We start from the raw sequence: 17,978 nt of genomic DNA on the forward strand, positions 1-17,978 counted from the left end.
GTTAGTTGTACGTTTGACAATGGAATGAATAGTTTAATAATGATTACATTGATTAAAAATTAATTCGAGGTCTTCACAGCATGTCTCGTAATAATGGCTATGGTTAGGTCCCATTTAATTAATTTAAAATTAATCATAACGTACCAAAACTTCAGAAAGATGTAAATACTATCTTATTCTTTGCCGAAGTTTCGAAACTATTAGAACCTGTAATCATATACAGGTCCACCTAAACCAGACCATCTGAATAACTCTTCCAATTGTAGGTCCTTTGCCAAATTCATACAAAATTATATAACATTTATTTGAACTGCTTAACGATTGGTCAATTACTCTCAGCATTACACGAAGCCAATGAACCGTTCCAAATGTCCAGGTGTTCTACGGCCGAGAGGACACCTTGGTAACCATTAAAGAGTACATGATGGGTGACAGCGATAAACCTTTGGTTTTATACGGGGAAGGTGGCTGTGGAAAGACGTCTTTATTAGCGAAGAGTGCAGGCCTGACGAGCGGCACGTGGCTCACTGGAAAAAAGCCAATCAATATAATCCGATTTCTTGGCACCACTCCAGACAGTAGTGCCCTGACACCCACATTGATATCCATTTGTCAGCAAGTAAGTACGTGGTAACGAGCTACGTCGAGAAATGACATAACCGAGGCGTTCTTCCTTACGTAGATTTCCTACAACTTCATGCTACCCTTTGAAGAAATCCCCGACGACCTGGTGCCGCTGACGGCTTACTTTAAATACCTGCTGACTTTAGCCACGGTAGACCAACCGATCCTATTATTCTTGGATAGCGTCGATCAGCTGACGGGGGTGCAAGGAAATAAATTATCATGGTTGCCCACCAGACTTCCGTCGAATTGCAAGGTACCCGAAACATTGCAAGAGAAAGCTATCTTGGTCGCGTGAAAATCATTGCTGTATCCAATAATTATTTTTGTAAAAACGATTGACTTAATGGAGAATCTATTTGTTGGCGTTTATTGTACATATATTGAATATTAAACAGATAACTTTTATATAGACAGATCTTCCATTAGGTCCATTGTTTTCGAAATAAAAATTATTGAATATATTAGGTTGTCCCGAAAGTTTCTTTCGCGAGTTTCTCTCAATTATTTTATGTGCTCGTGTTTATATAAATAGACTATCTAATTTCATAAATATTCATGTTGTAACAGTAACGGAGCAAAATGAATCATACACAATTCAATAATGTAACATAAAATATAAACTATTGTTCATGTATTACTTATTAATAAAGCGAAAGAAACTTTTGGGACAACCTAATATATACACGTGTAAGCTTATTCATATAAATATTTATAATGAAAACTTCATTTAGTAATATCAAAACTATTATTTAATTTAGTCGAACATCTTCAATAGACACAGAGGGTACGAATATTTATGGGATTGACTGTAGCTATGTTTTCATGCGTCGAAAGGGGTTGCATCCCTTAAAAGTACTCCGAATACGCGCGAAACTCTTGGATGAATTTCAGATGATGTTATCTTGCGCTGCCGAGGAATCGAATCCTGTGATTTCGAGAGATTACCAATTACTACGTAGGATGATCGATGCAGAGGAGAACTTCATCGAAGTAGTCGCTCTGGGCGAAGATCTAGCCATGGATGTGATAAGGTACAAGGAGCACGAAGGCTGGGATTCGAAACGTTTCTGGAAATAACTATTTCAAACTATAATGCATCGGTTCTGACTGAAATTGTTGCGAGAATCGAATAAACTTTAGATGTTTTATAAATATAACGGTTTTCATGAATATCGGTTAGGGTTCTCATTGGTTCTCTTATTTATGCTACGAATATTATTATTAGCAACACACTATTACGCAAATTCATATGTTTATATATTAGGTTGTCCCAAAAGTTTCTTTCGTAATTTGCACTCAATTATTTTGTGCGGTAGTGTTTCTATAAATAGACAATCTAATTTCTCAGATCTTGATGTCGTAACAGTAATGGAGCAAAATGAATCGGACACAATTCAATAATGTAACAACAATTTAAATTAACAATTTAAAATAACAATTTATTTTAACATTTTAATCGGTCAATTACGCAACATACAATCAGCCGTAACAGCAATACGTACGAATAGGATTTTCAAACTCGATTTTCTCGAAAACTAAGCTTTAAATGAAAAAATTGTATTGCATATATTGTTCTTATTTTTTCATAAGGAACCACCTTGTGGCTGCTACTACACGTTATTCGGTCGCATCCTGTATTTACATTTCTCACAAATACACGAATATTCGCAGTCTACTCGTAACAGTTTCCAGAACCGAGACCAATATCCTAACCCTTCGAGAATAATTAAAAGTTAAACGACGCAAGAAATAACTTCCACAGGATGTGGATGAGGACAGCCCACAGAGATCTGAACAACTACCAGTGGCGTCTCGTGGCCAACGCTATATCCAAGTGTTCTTTACCGATTTTCGTGAAGCTGGTGTTCGCCGAGATCTGCAGGTGGAGGAGCTACACGAAACCAGCGAACACTCATTTAACCAGCACCGTGATGGACAGCATTATGATGCTGTTCGAGAGAATCGAGAAACAGCACGGGAAAATTTTGGTGTTCCACGCGTTGGCTTACATCACCGCCGCCAAATCTGGCTTATCCGAATCCGAGCTCGAGGATTTGATCTCTCTGGACGACAAAGTGCTGGACGACGTGTACCAATACCATTTACCGCCGGTGAGGCGGATTCCGCCGTTGCTGTGGACCAGAATACGAAGCGATTTGCCGAATTACTTGAGCGAAAGGGAAGCTGGCGGGGTCAGTGTGCTCAACTGGTACCACAGACAATTCAGGGACACAGCCAAGGAAAGATACTTCAAGAACATGAACATGGCCATGTATTTTCACTCAATGATCGCCGATTACTATCTCGGCATCTGGGGAGGCGGACGTCCTAAGCCGTTCAAGTACACTGAGATTCAAAGGCATAGGTAAATTGATTCGTCGTTACGCTACTTGTTATTAATTTGAATACGCCATCGCATCTATAACATTTCCGAAAGAAAACGAACGTAATTATAGTTGTCTTGAAATGCTCGACATTCGTAACTTGCTAGATAACAGAAGTTTCAGTTTCTATTAGGAGGTTTGCATTGAAAGCCGCTGTTTTTTCGTGTCTTTTGAAAATTTATTTTAATAGTAAAGTATATAAAAGTATCAATCGAAATATTTGCCCTAAAAAGCTACTATTTTTTCCCCACTTTTCTGGCAAAAGTTGAATTCCGCAACGAAAGAACGGTTCATATTTTGAGCTTATCCATTCAGCAAGCCAATTTTCAACTTTTTCGTAATTACGGAAATGTGTGTCTTCCAAACCGTGTTGCATCGATCTGAACAAATGGAATGATTATGTTTAATGTTCCTAAAGTTCATTTTAACTATACAAACGTGTAAAATCTATTTTTGTACATACTTTTAACGAAACATTTATTTGGAACCATCGAACTTATCGTTTAATTTAGACAAATGTTTTCAATGGACATACTATATAGCACGAATACTTATGAGACTGAATGTACGAAAAACTGCGGTCCCAATTTTTTTGCATATAATGGAGAATTACTATAATACGATACATCGTTGTAACGTGTATGGCCTCTATGATGGTTATATGAGTTGTAATTCGACGGATTGGAAATTCAAACAAATCGAATTCGCAGATTCAACTTGGCAGACAAGGAAGGCGTGGCGGACAGAAAAGTACCTGAACAACCGCTGGCGTTCTACTCGAAGGAGGGGACCATCACCAGATACAATTTGAGAAAGGTGAAGAGAAATATCTCGACTATATTACCCTCATTGAATCGTTTTCAATTTTCAGTTCGGCGAGCTGCCGTTCCATCTGGTCAGATCGCGACGTTTCAACGATCTTTTCGAAAATGTTTTGTTCAACTACGAGTGGCTCCACGCTAAGCTCTGTTCTTGTCCGTTGCAAGCCGTGCTTGCCGACTTCGAAGATGCTTGTACTTTCATCGACAACCAAAGCATTGTCAGGTAACATCTAACGACACCTTAACATTCGCAAGAAAGAACTCGAATCAAAATCTTTAAAAATCGACGATGCCTGTCTCGCGATCGAAAACACGAATGCAAATCGTGTAGGATCGCGTAGAAGAAGTGTACATCCTCTGGAAAATCATTTTTTACTATTTTTTGACTGAAGTTACATTAAGAGGAGTCACTGTAACGTCAAGTACGTGGAGACTTTCTCCACTGGAGCAAATATCTAAGTAAAAGTTACGAATCTACTGATGAATATTAGTTTGTATTGCATTAGAGAATATATTTTACCAACAATTTATTTAATATCTCGTCAGTAATAATAAAAAACAATCAAATTTACTTTTCATCTACGGTATCTGCCATGTGTTTTTCAAACTTCCTTTACCAATCTGGACATCCTGGCTATTAATTTCTTCATTGTATCCGAAGTAACACTATTTTATTCGTTTTGTAATATCTTTTCTATCTAAACGATTCAATAGTTTCTCTATGGAATTTAAATCAGGAGATCGAGGGTGATAATTACTGCTAATAATAATATTTTTAAATGTTACCAGATACACGTACGAAATAAAGTGTAGATTAAAAGTGACGAACTTTGTCCTTATATTTAGGGCCGTACGACCAGGAATGTGCAAAATTTGAACTAAATTAATGATAAGAGGAGAAAGGAGAATGATTTCGTTCTTTTTATCCATCGAGACAATATGCGAGGTTTTTTTTTCCAGAGAATTGATGCTGGTAGCCGATGCGCTAAGATTGGGCGGTGCGATTTTGGGTTCTCACCCTGATATGCTCGCGCCCCAATTAATCGGGCGATTATTGCCTGAAATAGGGGGTAACGTAAACGTGAAAATGTTGCTTCGAGCGTGCGATAACGACGGGTCCAAGGATTGCGCTTTGCTTCCTGTTTATCACTGTCTACATACCCCTGGAGGACCGTTGAAGGTATAACTCGACGACTAGAACGAGCCAACGAAACGTTTCTAATCCGCGAATGTTTCAGTATTCGCTGGAGGGTCACCAGTTCGCTGTGTTCGGATTTTGTTTAACGTCGGACTATCGGTACGTGGTCTCGATATCCAACCGATTCATCACGTGGGATCTGAGCACCAGCGACATGACGAGGGACATTAATCCTGGTGTACAGGGTATTATGCAAAATCTAGTCCTGAGTCCTGATAACAGATACGCCGCAGCGTTCACCACCAATAATCAGGTAGTTAGGCGACGTCTGGGTAAAGGACGAGTATCGATAAGGATCACGTTTGATTTTTAGTTACTTCAGGACGATTTTAATTTTTTTGTTTACAATATTACGTTCCACTTGTAACGGAGGGTTAAGCAAATTTCAAAAATTGTTTCAAGCTGTTATATACAGGTTTCGACTGAAAGAGTTATAATACTTTCGTCAGGATATAATGAAAAGGACGCGAGTTTTAATTTCCATTAGTGCGAGACTCAACCAAATTTCTGAAATAAAATAATCACCCTCTTGCCATGACGTGAATTCTGTCTAAGAGCCGCCGTAAGGGGAAAATGGCGGGCCTCTTAGACAGGAGTCACTGTAACGTCATGGCAAGAGGGTGATTATTTTATTAATTACGAGGGAAAAAAGAGTAAATCGAGGAATGATTGTATCTTAAACGAAACGACTAAGCTCGCGTTTGGGCTCGTTTCAACCAGAAAATCCTCAGGAATCCATTAATGATACTTTCGTTAAAAGAATACACAAAAATACACAATTATATTAAAAGTAAAAGATAAGTTCAAAGTAAATCTAGTGAAAAGATAGCGAAGGAACATTACAGGGACAAAAGCCGATGTTATCGATACTTTCAGCGTAATTACACCTGATCTTTGTTAACAGAGCGTCGTGTTGAACACTTTAACGAGCGAATTCGTTACTATCGATAATCCGCTCCCAAACGACGACCCAGTGTGCGGTGTTCATCTGATGAATCAATTTTTCTTCGTTTACGGTAAACTAGGATGGTGTAGGTTTGATTTACGAGGAAACTTACTGGAGACTCACACGAACCCGGAGGACTCCAACAAATGGCCAATTCTGCGTGAGTACCAACGAGTTCGATCGTCCGTTCCAAATGAAACGTATTTATATAGAGAAACGTATATTCTCGCACAGACGTGGAGCACTCGAATTTAGACGATTACAGGGTAGTGTTTTGGTCTGGAAATATAGAGGATACCAGTATGCTTCTTCATACGTACAGGAAGAAAGGATCATTGGATCCTCTGCATTTTCACAGGTGAGTAACAAAATTAATTGTCCACGAAATCAATATTCGAAACTTCTATCGACGAGTATCTTGCAGCGTTCTGGCGATGACTAACGATAAAAAGATTTTGTACGGTTGTACAACTAAAAGCGACAACCGAGTGACGAAGTATAAGTGCGATGAGACGTCCTCGCAATGGGAAATGGTTTCTGACATGCCCAGGGCTTTCAACGACGACGTTGAATACTTGTTGCAGTTGAAATTAGACAGAGAAGAAGAAATGCTTCTAGCCACGAGCGCCAATGGTTTTATCGTTTGGTTTTTGGAAAATAAAAGCGACGCTTACGTCTTAATGCTCCCAAACGGGGTTCGAAACATCAGCACTAGAATGATGTGCTCGAACTCGATTATGGTCAGCGGTACGAAGAAGTATGGTATTGCTGGCGTGAGGTGTGCTTTACGATGCGTTAAACAAGCAACGCGTAATTTTTACAGAATTAATCGAAACGCGTTCCTATCGTAGGAAGAACTTGTACGTTTGGAGTCTGGAAACAAGTGAATTGATAAAGATATTGGATGCACATTTTGCGAGAATTATTCAATTGGAAGCGTTGACTATCGGAAACTGGAACAGTGTTGTTACTTCGAGTATCGATAGAAGTGTTAAAGTATGGAATATAAATAACATTTTCGAACAAGTTCATGTAATAGATAGACACGAATTACAGATAGACATGATAAGGTACTCTACCGTGTCTTTTAATTTAATTTTAATTTCTATAAAGATATATGATTCAATTTTTACGTCTAATCTATGGAAATCTAACAGTCTCGCGGAAGAATGTAACTTAGCGGCGATAGTCACTAGAGACTGCGTGGGAATTTGGGACTTGCAAACAGGAAAGTTGATTTCGAAGTTAGCCGATAGTCCTTTGGGTGCAATTGTTACGCATGCTTGCATGACCCACGATGGCAAGTCAGTAGTTTCACAGCGATTAAAGAAAAATATGTTTAGACTAAATTCTACATTAGGATACCTCGTTTTAGGTATATCGTTTCAACAGAATCGGGCAATGTATTAATATGGAACAGAATTACAGAGCAAGTGTTGTTTAAAGAGGAACAACAAAATGTGAGGCAGTTAATGTTAATGGAAAATTCATCAAAGTTTGTAGCTGTTTCAAAACCTAAGAATCCTGTCGGTGTGGAAAACATGAAAACAACTGCTACCCTTTTCGTAAGAACAATTCCTGGTATGTTTGCAATTGATAGATACATTAGAAATTATTACTATTATTCCGTTTCGATAATTATTTATATTAATGGCTAGATGGAAAGACAACATTTTCACTGGAGTATCCAGTCAGAAGTCAAACAGGTGTACCCTTTAGAAATGTTGTAGTCACTTCTGACAATTCCTTTTTGATAGCACCAGCAGCTGATAAGGGTAACAGAGATTGTGTTATAATATACAATGCGAAAACAGGTGCATTAATAAGTAAAATTCCCATAAAATTGCCAGGATTTAAAGTAAGAGAAATAGTAATCAAATAGCATAGTTTGTTTTTATATACTGTATGTAAATATTTTTATAAGCTTTATATTAATAGGATATCGTATGTATCACTCCTATGCCAAATAAACCACAATGGATAGGAATAATTGGATCTGACAAAGGTATTATTTTGGATATAAACAAAAAGAAAATTGTTCGTACAATACCAAAATGGAGTGGAAATGTTAGCAAAGATGGAAAATATACATTATACGCCCCCAGCAGGTAGATTTTCTAAAGTGTAAATGGTTATAATATAAACATTTAATATTCTTGTTGTTGTAGAGGAGGATTAGAGCTTCTAGAATTAAAAAAAGGTACTAGCGTGATGACTTATATACCAAAAGTAGCAGAGGGAGTATTCACTGTAATATCCATGTTCAACCGTACAGATGAATATGTTCTTTATTACCACAGTGGACGAAAAACTATACGCGTATTTAGGTAAAAATGTGGCATTACATTTATAAAATATACAAAATTCAGCAATCTTTTGCATTCATAGATCGTCGGACTGTGAAATGATAGCAAATTACAGAGTTCAAGCAGAGCTAAGTGCAATTGATAGTACATATGATGGTAAAAGCATAGTTCTAGGTACAGTCGATGGGTGTGTATCTGTGTTAGCTATAGTGGATCCCAAAAAAGAAAAAATGAAAGAATATGTTGCAAACTTACCATCTCGTGATGAGGATGTAAGTAAACAATTTCTAACGCCATCAACTCATCTCGTTATCGAATGAACAGTACATATTTTCAATGATATCATAGAAACTGCACACGTAAACAAAATAAATTATATTTCTCATTTGTTTTTGCTCTATGGCTCTCTGGTCAATTCTTAAGGATGATATCGTAATTGGAATTGAATATTTTTAGTTCCTAATCCAGTCACAGATTTGTTCACTATCGAAATAGGTTAGGATAAACACTTGCCACGTTGTTGAATAAAAACGTTTTGCAATAATTATCAAGCTTTATAAAGCAAACTGTTTACAAATAGTCGGTTTAACAGAACTTGGAACACTTCGCAACACTTTCTTAGAATTGTTTTTGTCAAAATTTTAGTCATCACAACATTCCGCTCCAAAATGAAATAAATCGTTATTATTGTATATAAAACGATATATCATATAGAAAAATTAGAATTATATATAATTTCTGACAAAGTTGTCGTGAATTACCTTTCTTCATTTGTTTACCAAAAATATAAAACTACACATGCAACGCAGATATAGGGTACAAACTTAAAACGTTCTCTCAAAACACTCAACCACAATATTCTTCCTCTCCTACTCTATCTCTCTCCCACTTTTGTAGAGAGGGAAGCATCATATTTAGTTAATTTTTATGCCAACTGCATTTAGAAAAGACCCACGTAAAACCTTTAACAAATTTTTTCACTAGAAATGTCTTTATTTGATAGGTTATTCCTAGTGATATTTTTTGCGTATATTCAATGTAAGTTTAATAATTGATATTCAGATAAATAACAATTCAAATTATATTTACTAAATAAATATATTAACGTAATTTTAGTGTTAAATGTAAACGCGTAATTATACAAAAAAAATCACTAAATGTATAGGAAATTGTAGTGTAACAGTTGGTGCTGAAATTAATGCAGACATCTTTTCAGACTATCAAAGGATATAGTGCAGTTTTTACGAATTATTTCTTACAAGATAACAAAAAATAAGAAATATAGAAATGTATTCCCTACTTTTCACGCAAAAGAGAAAGTAGGATATAATTTAGTTTTTTAATAAGACTTTAATACTTTTTTTTTAGTGGAAAAAGAAAACTGAGAAGCAACGAGCGGCTATTAAGTTTAAAGCTGCGGCTCGAATTGCTCGAGTAACTCACGACTTAAGTGCGATTGTACGAAGTACAAATATTACAGAAACAATTGAGGAATTAGACGAAAGTATCGAATAAAGGTTGTATCGTTTTTATAGGAAATATTTTTATTCCAGAAAACATAATGTAGTGGTGTAATATCAAATTTTGATAAAAGCACTGATAAAGGAATAATAAACTTGAAACAAGAAACATAGAATTTATATTACATTTATTTCTGTCTTTTCATGTAATTAATTTTATAATTTTCTTTTCTTTCTGTCCGACTTTTCTTTGCATTCAAAAAGTAAAGAGCACGAGACAAGTTCATTATCATTGCAAATGGAGTTACTTCTAAGTGTATGGGACACACACACCCTTGCACATATCAAGTTGATGTTTCCTTAAATAACAATTGTATAGCTCGTTCTATACAAGGGAATATCCTTTTATCTTACAATGTCATATTGCTACCGAAAACGTCTCGTGCTGACGCAGGCGTGATATAGTGTAACGTTTGCGTTTTTTCTTGTTTACAAATTTCGAAAGAATCGATAGTACCAAATGGGCGATTTGAAACAAATGTATCATAGTATGCGAATGAATGTAAAATTTCAGTCAATATTGAAGTAGGTATTATATATGAAAATTTTTGTTGATCATTTACATTTAAATTATGACACTAGTTAAAAATAATGAACCGTTTCATACGGACTTAAATTATACCGCGATGATCGATTTATCTTTTAAAAAATTCGTACTTCAATGGTAATCAAATCATTTTAAGATGTGTATTAATGATCTGTAAACAACTATTAAACGTATTTGTAACAATGTAAAACTAAACTAAAACACACCTGCATCAGAGCACATATATGAACAATAGTTCCAGCAGAACGTAAGGTGTATGGCAGCTTGTTAGATAAAATAAACAAGACTCTTCATCGAAGAGTATGCTTTATGTTAAAAATCGAGTATGACACGTTCCATTGCTTTACAAAATGCTGCTCATACGATGGGATCAATGTATTCAAAACTTATTTAGAATTCTAATATTCGATTTGCACTTTGTTTTCTTTAAGTGCTCTTTTGTCAAAACATGTCGAATTTTATGACGCTGATTTTCATGATAGGCTTATGTAGTAGTTTTGTAATGGTTTCCTTTTATATCCTGTTATCATTGTTTCCTACTTTCCCCCAAACACTGGAACTTCTGTGACAGCATGATAGCTTTGTTCATGGTATAGTGCCTTTGTGAACTTTTATTGCATTGCACCTCCTTTTTGCTTTTGCTGTTGTTCCCGCTGTTGTTGTTGTTGTGCTTGTGCAGATGCCTCTGTATCTTTAATGTGTTTTTCAACCTACAAAGTTTGATACGTTACAATATAAACGAATTATACATTATCATCAATTATGAATTATATATTATTTCTTAAAAATACTTACTACTTTCTTTACATGCTTGTATGCTCCAGATTCTGTGTTACCATGAACATTATCGACTTTGTACGGAGGTCTAATTGTAACATTATCAAATACAACGATATTTACTCCGTTCCACGTAATTTGCGGAATAGTCTTTGATATAGTACTGAAGAGTTTTTGTCCCTCTGGAGATACTCCGGCCTGCAGAGCCATTACCAGTTTCTTTTTCTCTTCAATTTGATTATGTACTCTTTTGTTCAACTTTTGCAAATTAAGGCTTTGTGGTGGTTCACTAGTTGTAGGGCTAACTTCCCGCTTTACTTGGACCTCGGATACCAAGGATAAATTTACTATATGTACGTCGTTTAACGTTGGTGTACCACTCGAAGATGGACATTCTGATTAATGTCAATTAAGGAATCATTGTTATCGTTGAAGTTAATTGTTGAATGTACTTTCGTTTTATAAATATTCCTGTCACAGTGTCTAACATTTAATAAATTCTAAGGTTATAAGTTAGATATTTTAACGTTTGTTATCAGACCGGAAGCGTTTCTGTTTGCAATTTTTGCGGGAAACGAAGGTGAAAGTATCTCCATAGTGCGTGGAAATACGTTCGAGAACGAATAAGTAAAGAAATAAAACGAACGGAAAATCCAGCATGGTTGATTGAGTGACGAAACTAACCTGACTTCGTGAAGCTGATTAAGAAATCACCAAATAATTGACAAGCGGTATTAAACATTGCCCGTGAAAATGAGTGAAACAGAACGTAATTGTCGTCAATTAAAAATCACAAAATCCGTCGCAGATGTCTCTAAAGTCATTTACACTGTGGCAATGATAAACGAGCGATGTATGAGCGCTGAATCCAAGTACTCGTCGGGAAGGGCGATATTTTTAGGGAATTTATAAGAAAAGGATACTTAGGATCAGCATTTTTGTTTGTGGATCGAACGCTAGCACTTCGCCTTCGATCTCCTCCTTGTAACAGGTTTTACAGGCCACAGTACTCCCAATGCTGAAACAATCGTTGGCGCCGGCCATTTTTCACTACGAACTCGGAACCGCGGGCTCTGTGTCGCCCTCTGTTTCAATTTCAAATGTCCCTCGAAATTCACCCGACTTGCGCCATTCCCGCTCTGCGTTTGGACCATTTGGATTTGGACTGCTTGGAGAGCGTGGTTCGTTCAACGAACAACTGAAACTTTTGAAGATACTCGCGAATGTATCTTTCATTGACACAGAATTCCTAATCGCAACACCCAATAGTAAGGTGAGGATTTGTTTTTGTAACGTTAGAATAGCAATTTGTTCCTTGCATTAGCGAGAGACTAAAATTAGAATCCCGCCATTGCTAGCTTCGCTACCGCGGCCGCTCCAATGGTATCCGCGCGCTCTGATTGGTCGGAGTTTTCTCTTAATATCTCCTTAACGAAGCTCCATCCGACATTTTTGTAAAGGAAAAAGTTGTTTCAAATCACCTCCCGAACTACTCCTTTCAATGTGTTACAACATTTTTCGGACACCCTGTATTTCGTGAAGATTTGCTAAGAAATTATGCACGGTATCATAACGGTATCGACTATCATAAAAATACACAGTTTAGCAATTATTCTCTTCCATTTCTTGACTAGTCACGTAAGAAAATTCATTACCTCTAGACGATCATTTTTGAGGTAAGTGTTATTTGAGTTACACTTTTTTCCCCTTAAAAAATTTAATGATTTTCTAATTTGCATACTGTCGAGATGGTAATATGATTAATATTTTTCGTTTTGCTTTGATTATAGTTCCTTTTACATGTGGGACGAGGCGTCGATTGTCTTCGTTCGTTGTTCGAGTAAGTTCGTTCAGCTTCGGGGTGAATCGGGGCGACTCGGGTTGGCGGGTAGTTCCGTAGTCGCGTGGCGTGGCTTCGTCGGTGCTTCAGTTTATAGATACCACTCGTACGACGAACATCGCGGTACAGTTTTCCTCGAATCTGTTAACATCGCGTCTGTCAAGAAATGTCTGTCAAGAAGTGAGTGACAAGTAAGTGAAGCAGACAATTGCATTATCTAACGAACAAAGTGTATGTACATGGTGCAGCACAGTGGTCTTGTTTCGGTTGTTCAACAGCGTCTTCATGGTAAGCGTTTGAGTAAACTTGAACAACGATAAGATTTTATTTGCGAAGAATCTCCTGGATATTGTACAATGTTATATGCACTATAATTTGGAGTTTCGTCGATTTCTGTGTACCAAGCTGGAACACTTTCTCGCGAAGTTAGGGCGACCCGTCATAAAGCTTAACTTCGTATATAATGTGTTATCACTGGGTTGACATTTATTGGCAGAAAGCTTTTTGGTAAATCCACTAATGCCGCTCTGTCGAGGGTTAATGGATACGGAGGTCAGTGTGCGTAACTCGATACGCGATATTGCTTCCTGACAACGAATCTTCGTGGCGTATAATCATAGACCTATTGCATTTCGACGGGGGTGAAGCATCACCTTTGATAGTCTACCTAACTTCGTACAGAACTTGCCGAGGGATTAAATGAAATTTATAGTCGTCTCGAGGATGAAAGAAATTTTAATGCATCATCGTCCATAGAGTCTTCTTTCGAGCTGAATAAGAGCGTTAATTGTAATGAGACGTAATCGTAGGTTAAATTGGCTAATCGTGGGTTGACATTAGGACTTAACTTTATTTTTACCCTGTCGTGAGACATTAGCGTTACGAAACGCGTGAACTGTGATGAATTCTCGGAAGACTGGAGGTCGTTGTGAATGATTTTTTTGTTTCTGAGGTAACGACACCCAACGCAGAATGCAAATAGAAGGAGTACAGAAGGGTCTGCGGAGGCTTTGAGGCGAGCGATAATTACGAACTTTTACGAGAGTTATCCGTTTAAAGATTTCTTTCATTGATAATGGTTGACAATAGCGGGCTCTGAAAGATGAACGGTTCTCGGGTACGTATTGGCGAACGTCCGGCATTTGGAATATGTGCCATATTTGTTTTGTAAAAATATGCAAATTGGACGAGCCACGCATGAATCGAATAATCGGAATTTGCACATTCGGATGAAAAACGTGATGTGCAATTTTTCCCGTGCATTATTTCCGTCACAAGTTTTTCTTAACTGATAACGTCGATTCTTATGCCCTTTTATTTTTCAAATGGAGGTAGCTGTATTTCGTGTATACCAATACTTAATAAAGGATGAAGGATATCGGGTTTTGTAAACAATTTTTTATATTCATCGATATTTAAACATTTCGTAATATATGAATGTTTTCAATCTTAAACAGCCATATTCTCAGAAGATCTTTTAAGGGGATATTAGGAATTTTAATCATTTTACACACAATAGTAGACATGTTAAACTAATAAAACAAATCTTCTTTTGTTTATTTTTAATAATTTTACCAATTTTAATATGGCTACTATCAATGAACAAAAATTATTAGAATAACTAATACAAATTTTCTTTATTGGTTTAACATATTTAGAATTATATGTAAAAAGACTAACAATTCACAAGTATTTGTTGTATAAAATAAATATTCTTAAGGAAAACGTATCTTTTTAAGAATTCTTATTTCAAGTATGAATTAATAGTAAAACGTTGAAAATAATTCATATAATTATTATTAAAAGATAGATTGGTTATATAATATACCAATGTTTTTCTTTCTTCCTTATTAATAATGCTTTGTTTATAATTGTAGAAGATCAAATAGTGCGTCTTTCATGCATTTATGGCGTATAGTACAATGACAAACATAAAAAAAATGTGTATAATGTATGTAAAATTTATTTCATTAATTAGTATTATAATATTAATATTTCGTTTTACATAAGTGGATATATGGTTATGTTTCGTACTCGCTTGGATCATAAATGCATACAATTTGCAGTCGAATTATAACGTTTTGTTGGTGTCAATAAATATTAAAGATTTCGTGCAAGTCTCGATATTCATTGTGTGTTTTAATTCTTTATTTTGCTTTGATATCCGTCACGTCTGTTATATCAAAAAGAGTTTCGAATTTATTGCCGTATCGGCTAACATTGTTGTTGTTTTGTGAAGCAGATTAGTTTTGGCGTGCATAGGAAATAGCATCGAACGTGCGATTGTTACGTCGAACTTTACAAAGTTTTGAAATTAACTGATTGAGAGGCGGGAACATCGCGTAGGCGATGTTTGTATTTTGATTGAAGCTATAAATGTTTATTCTCGCCGGAAACTCGAGTCGCAGTCATATTTGTTCCACAAGACTGAACAAGTTGATTGAAATTGTTTCGGAGTTTTGTTCGTCTCGCTATATTCGCAGGCTCGTCGTCTTTGTCGTACGTCCATGCGGAAAGTTTCTTTTCATTATGTAAAATTGTCTGACATTTTTTTTTGTAACTGCCGTAAACTTTCATAAAGGTATAGCAAATAAATTGCGTATCGAAGAAATTGTTGAACTGTTTAGAAAAATATTATTTTGAAGAGTAAAGAATCTATTTGATTTTGAATTGTGCGTGGCTCTGTAAAAATTAAATAGTTAATTTGTTGTTGGAGATTTATATGATAGTATTTAATGATAGTCTTTCATTTTATTTGGTGGTAAGGCGATGTTCATCCATATATTTTACAAGAGTAGATGAATAAAATATATCTTGGATATACAATTATTAAACAATGTATCCTGATATACATCTTGAAATATAACATTATCCCGAATGATACATCATTATTTTTTAGAAATTTCTCGATACACTATTATACACTTGAGGACAATACAATATTGGCTAAAACATTGACATACAGATAGAAAATAAATTGTTCGTATAATGAGCAATATACATTTCTACTAAATCTAGTAGTTCTAGTAGTTCTAGTAAATATCTAAATTTTATTTAATAGTCGTACAACAATACAGTATACGTATTCATTCATTCGACACCCGCATCTCTTCTCTCCAATTCTTGTATACGATTAAACTTTGACCTCTAAAAATTGCCAGGACTGAGTACGTGAACGTAAAACATTCAACCGTGGATATAGGTAGTCGATAAGTGGGAAAGTAATACACAGGGCGAGACACCTAACATTATCACTCCACAAATCATCGTTTAAGGAGGGAAATGGGTTTAGCACTACGTGTTTTTAGTGATTTCCATGAATTTGTTTAGTAAGAAAGGAATATATGTAATTTAATGAGACTTTGAGAATATTTTATACATATATTCAAGTAAATATTGTAATTTTTTGGAAGTATTTTCTCGGAAAATATGGAAGATATCAAACGTAGCTGTTTTGCGTACATTCTGGAGGCCACAGTTTTCATCCGAAATCAATAGGGATTTAAATTTATTTTAAAGACATGTCGTTCTTCTATAAGAACCTACTTTTGGAGTAATATCATTGTTTAAACTATCTTTTTATTGCAAGAAACGTTATACAAAAATGGCAAAAAATTATGCCCTTTCGTTTAAACACCTCTAAAAATGCATTACAGAATTTTTTAGGGAAGAATTTAGGTTCATATAGAAGAAAGACATGTCTTTAAAGTAAATTTAAATCCTTATTGATTTCAGATGAAATCTGTAGCCTCCGGAACATACACAAAACACCTACGTTTGATGGTGACCTCCGATCGGTAGCAGTAGCAGCTTATATCTTTCATATTTGCTGAGGAAATTACAATAATGTTCTCAAAGTTTCATTAAATTATATACATTCCTTTCTTGCTAAAAAAATTCATACAAATCAGTAAAAAATGTTTAACGTCATGTTGTGTGGGATTTGCTAGTTATCTATGATTTTTTAAATAAGTCACACATATAATTTTGAACGAGTCATTATAACTTTGATTAGGAAAATTTGTATAAACAATATGTAGCGTTCTAAACATTTTTGAAACATCTGTCATTTGTTACGATATTCAGTCAATATAAACGTTTGTCTTGAGGCTGTTTGAAAATTATTTTTCGCATCCAGCTAAAAGACTGTAGAAGAAACGTGTAAAATCCTATTAAAGAACACCGATGATTCTTCAATATTGAAAAAAGATATTCTTCAAATTATAATATATACGTTCTTCCTCTCGTACGAAAAGTAATAAAAATGTTTGGGGTGACAATGTTGGGTGACTCACCGTGTATATCACGAGATAATGAGATGTTGCCTCGCTATAGGGGTGCAAATCCCTTGTGAATCGTTTTCATCGTTCGATGGGATTCTGTCCACGTATCACATTAGAATTTCGATATTTTGCATTCGATTGCTATCTGCTACGACAGTCAATATATTCGGTGTTTAATTCATAAGGAAAACCATGTTCTTTTTTTTATTATCAATGCGCGCCCTTTGTGGCACTTTTTGGCTTTATTATAAGATACTTATTAAACTATTACTAGAAAAATACTATTCGATAATACAATTAATTACTACTAAACAATATTAAATAAATCTGCGAAGATAAATTTGAGTCTTGTTGTTTCTCGGTTTTTCTAACAATTTGTTAAAATAGTTCAAGAGACTCTTTTACTAATTTCTGTAATAAGATGAAAATTCAATGAAATTCTAGTTCGTTAAGATTGTTCGAAAGATTCGTTCACTATCTTCTGTAACAAGGAAACAATTTAAAGGAAATTCTAGTTCGTTCATCTTCAGTTATATTAATCATGAAGTCATTTTCTCGTAATTTTTTTCATGTTCAGTTAATTAGAATTTGTCATCGGGTTTCTTTCCCTGCGTTAATCTTCTGTTCACACTTTCGGGTTTTCCTAATTCTGTCAAGTAACAGTCGACACGATGCGTCGGAAAGAATTGTGGCGCAATCGTTTCTGTTCATTTTTCTCAATGAACGACC

General features: G+C 35.5%; 4 protein-coding genes across 11 annotated transcripts in view; 2 read left to right on the forward strand and 2 right to left on the reverse strand.

Moving 5' to 3' along the window:
• Window positions 1-9,624, reverse strand: part of LOC128877942 (transformation/transcription domain-associated protein) — a 26,563-nt gene extending 16,939 nt beyond the window's left edge. The window contains exons 1-2 of one of the 3 annotated variants that reach the window (XM_054125631.1): window positions 9,044-9,624; window positions 8,538-8,633 (exon numbers count right to left, since the gene is read on the reverse strand). The gene's annotated coding sequence lies outside the window, so the exon portion shown is untranslated. Of the gene's footprint in view, window positions 1-8,537 lie in introns of all 3 variants that reach the window. The other 2 variants (XM_054125632.1, XM_054125630.1) reach the window with 2 other exon arrangements.
• The window catches only part of LOC128877943 (NACHT and WD repeat domain-containing protein 2), a 13,743-nt gene extending 3,463 nt beyond the window's left edge, over window positions 1-10,280 (forward strand). The window contains exons 9-27 of the mRNA XM_054125633.1: window positions 377-619; window positions 683-880; window positions 1,519-1,658; window positions 2,390-2,992; window positions 3,722-3,827; window positions 3,883-4,055; window positions 4,793-5,012; window positions 5,071-5,283; window positions 5,935-6,136; window positions 6,211-6,334; window positions 6,401-6,754; window positions 6,828-7,046; window positions 7,134-7,280; window positions 7,352-7,557; window positions 7,635-7,834; window positions 7,915-8,084; window positions 8,145-8,303; window positions 8,365-8,554; window positions 9,651-10,280. Coding sequence (XP_053981608.1) covers window positions 377-619; window positions 683-880; window positions 1,519-1,658; window positions 2,390-2,992; window positions 3,722-3,827; window positions 3,883-4,055; window positions 4,793-5,012; window positions 5,071-5,283; window positions 5,935-6,136; window positions 6,211-6,334; window positions 6,401-6,754; window positions 6,828-7,046; window positions 7,134-7,280; window positions 7,352-7,557; window positions 7,635-7,834; window positions 7,915-8,084; window positions 8,145-8,303; window positions 8,365-8,554; window positions 9,651-9,797 — 4,014 coding nt within the window. The 3' untranslated portion in view covers window positions 9,798-10,280. The remainder of the gene's footprint in view (window positions 1-376; window positions 620-682; window positions 881-1,518; window positions 1,659-2,389; window positions 2,993-3,721; window positions 3,828-3,882; window positions 4,056-4,792; window positions 5,013-5,070; window positions 5,284-5,934; window positions 6,137-6,210; window positions 6,335-6,400; window positions 6,755-6,827; window positions 7,047-7,133; window positions 7,281-7,351; window positions 7,558-7,634; window positions 7,835-7,914; window positions 8,085-8,144; window positions 8,304-8,364; window positions 8,555-9,650) is intronic.
• Window positions 9,914-12,207, reverse strand: LOC128877945 (protein LSM12-like). Its single transcript, XM_054125638.1, has 3 exons — window positions 12,050-12,207; window positions 11,145-11,521; window positions 9,914-11,059 (listed from the first exon to the last, which is right to left on the reverse strand). Exons 1-3 carry the CDS (start codon window positions 12,168-12,170, stop codon window positions 10,961-10,963), a joined length of 597 nt encoding a protein of 198 aa, XP_053981613.1. The 5' UTR covers window positions 12,171-12,207; the 3' UTR covers window positions 9,914-10,960.
• An 818-nt stretch (window positions 12,208-13,025) lies between these two features.
• LOC128878194 (QRFP-like peptide receptor) overlaps window positions 13,026-17,978 on the forward strand; it is a 78,657-nt gene continuing 73,704 nt past the window's right edge. For 3 of the 6 annotated variants that reach the window (XM_054126204.1, XM_054126202.1, XM_054126203.1), the window contains exon 1: window positions 13,048-13,254. The gene's annotated coding sequence lies outside the window, so the exon portion shown is untranslated. Of the gene's footprint in view, window positions 13,255-17,978 lie in introns of all 6 variants that reach the window. The other 3 variants (XM_054126200.1, XM_054126205.1, XM_054126201.1) reach the window with 2 other exon arrangements.

This window comes from Hylaeus volcanicus, chromosome 6 (genome assembly GCF_026283585.1).
Source record: "Hylaeus volcanicus isolate JK05 chromosome 6, UHH_iyHylVolc1.0_haploid, whole genome shotgun sequence".
Classification (NCBI taxonomy): domain Eukaryota; kingdom Metazoa; phylum Arthropoda; class Insecta; order Hymenoptera; family Colletidae; genus Hylaeus; species Hylaeus volcanicus.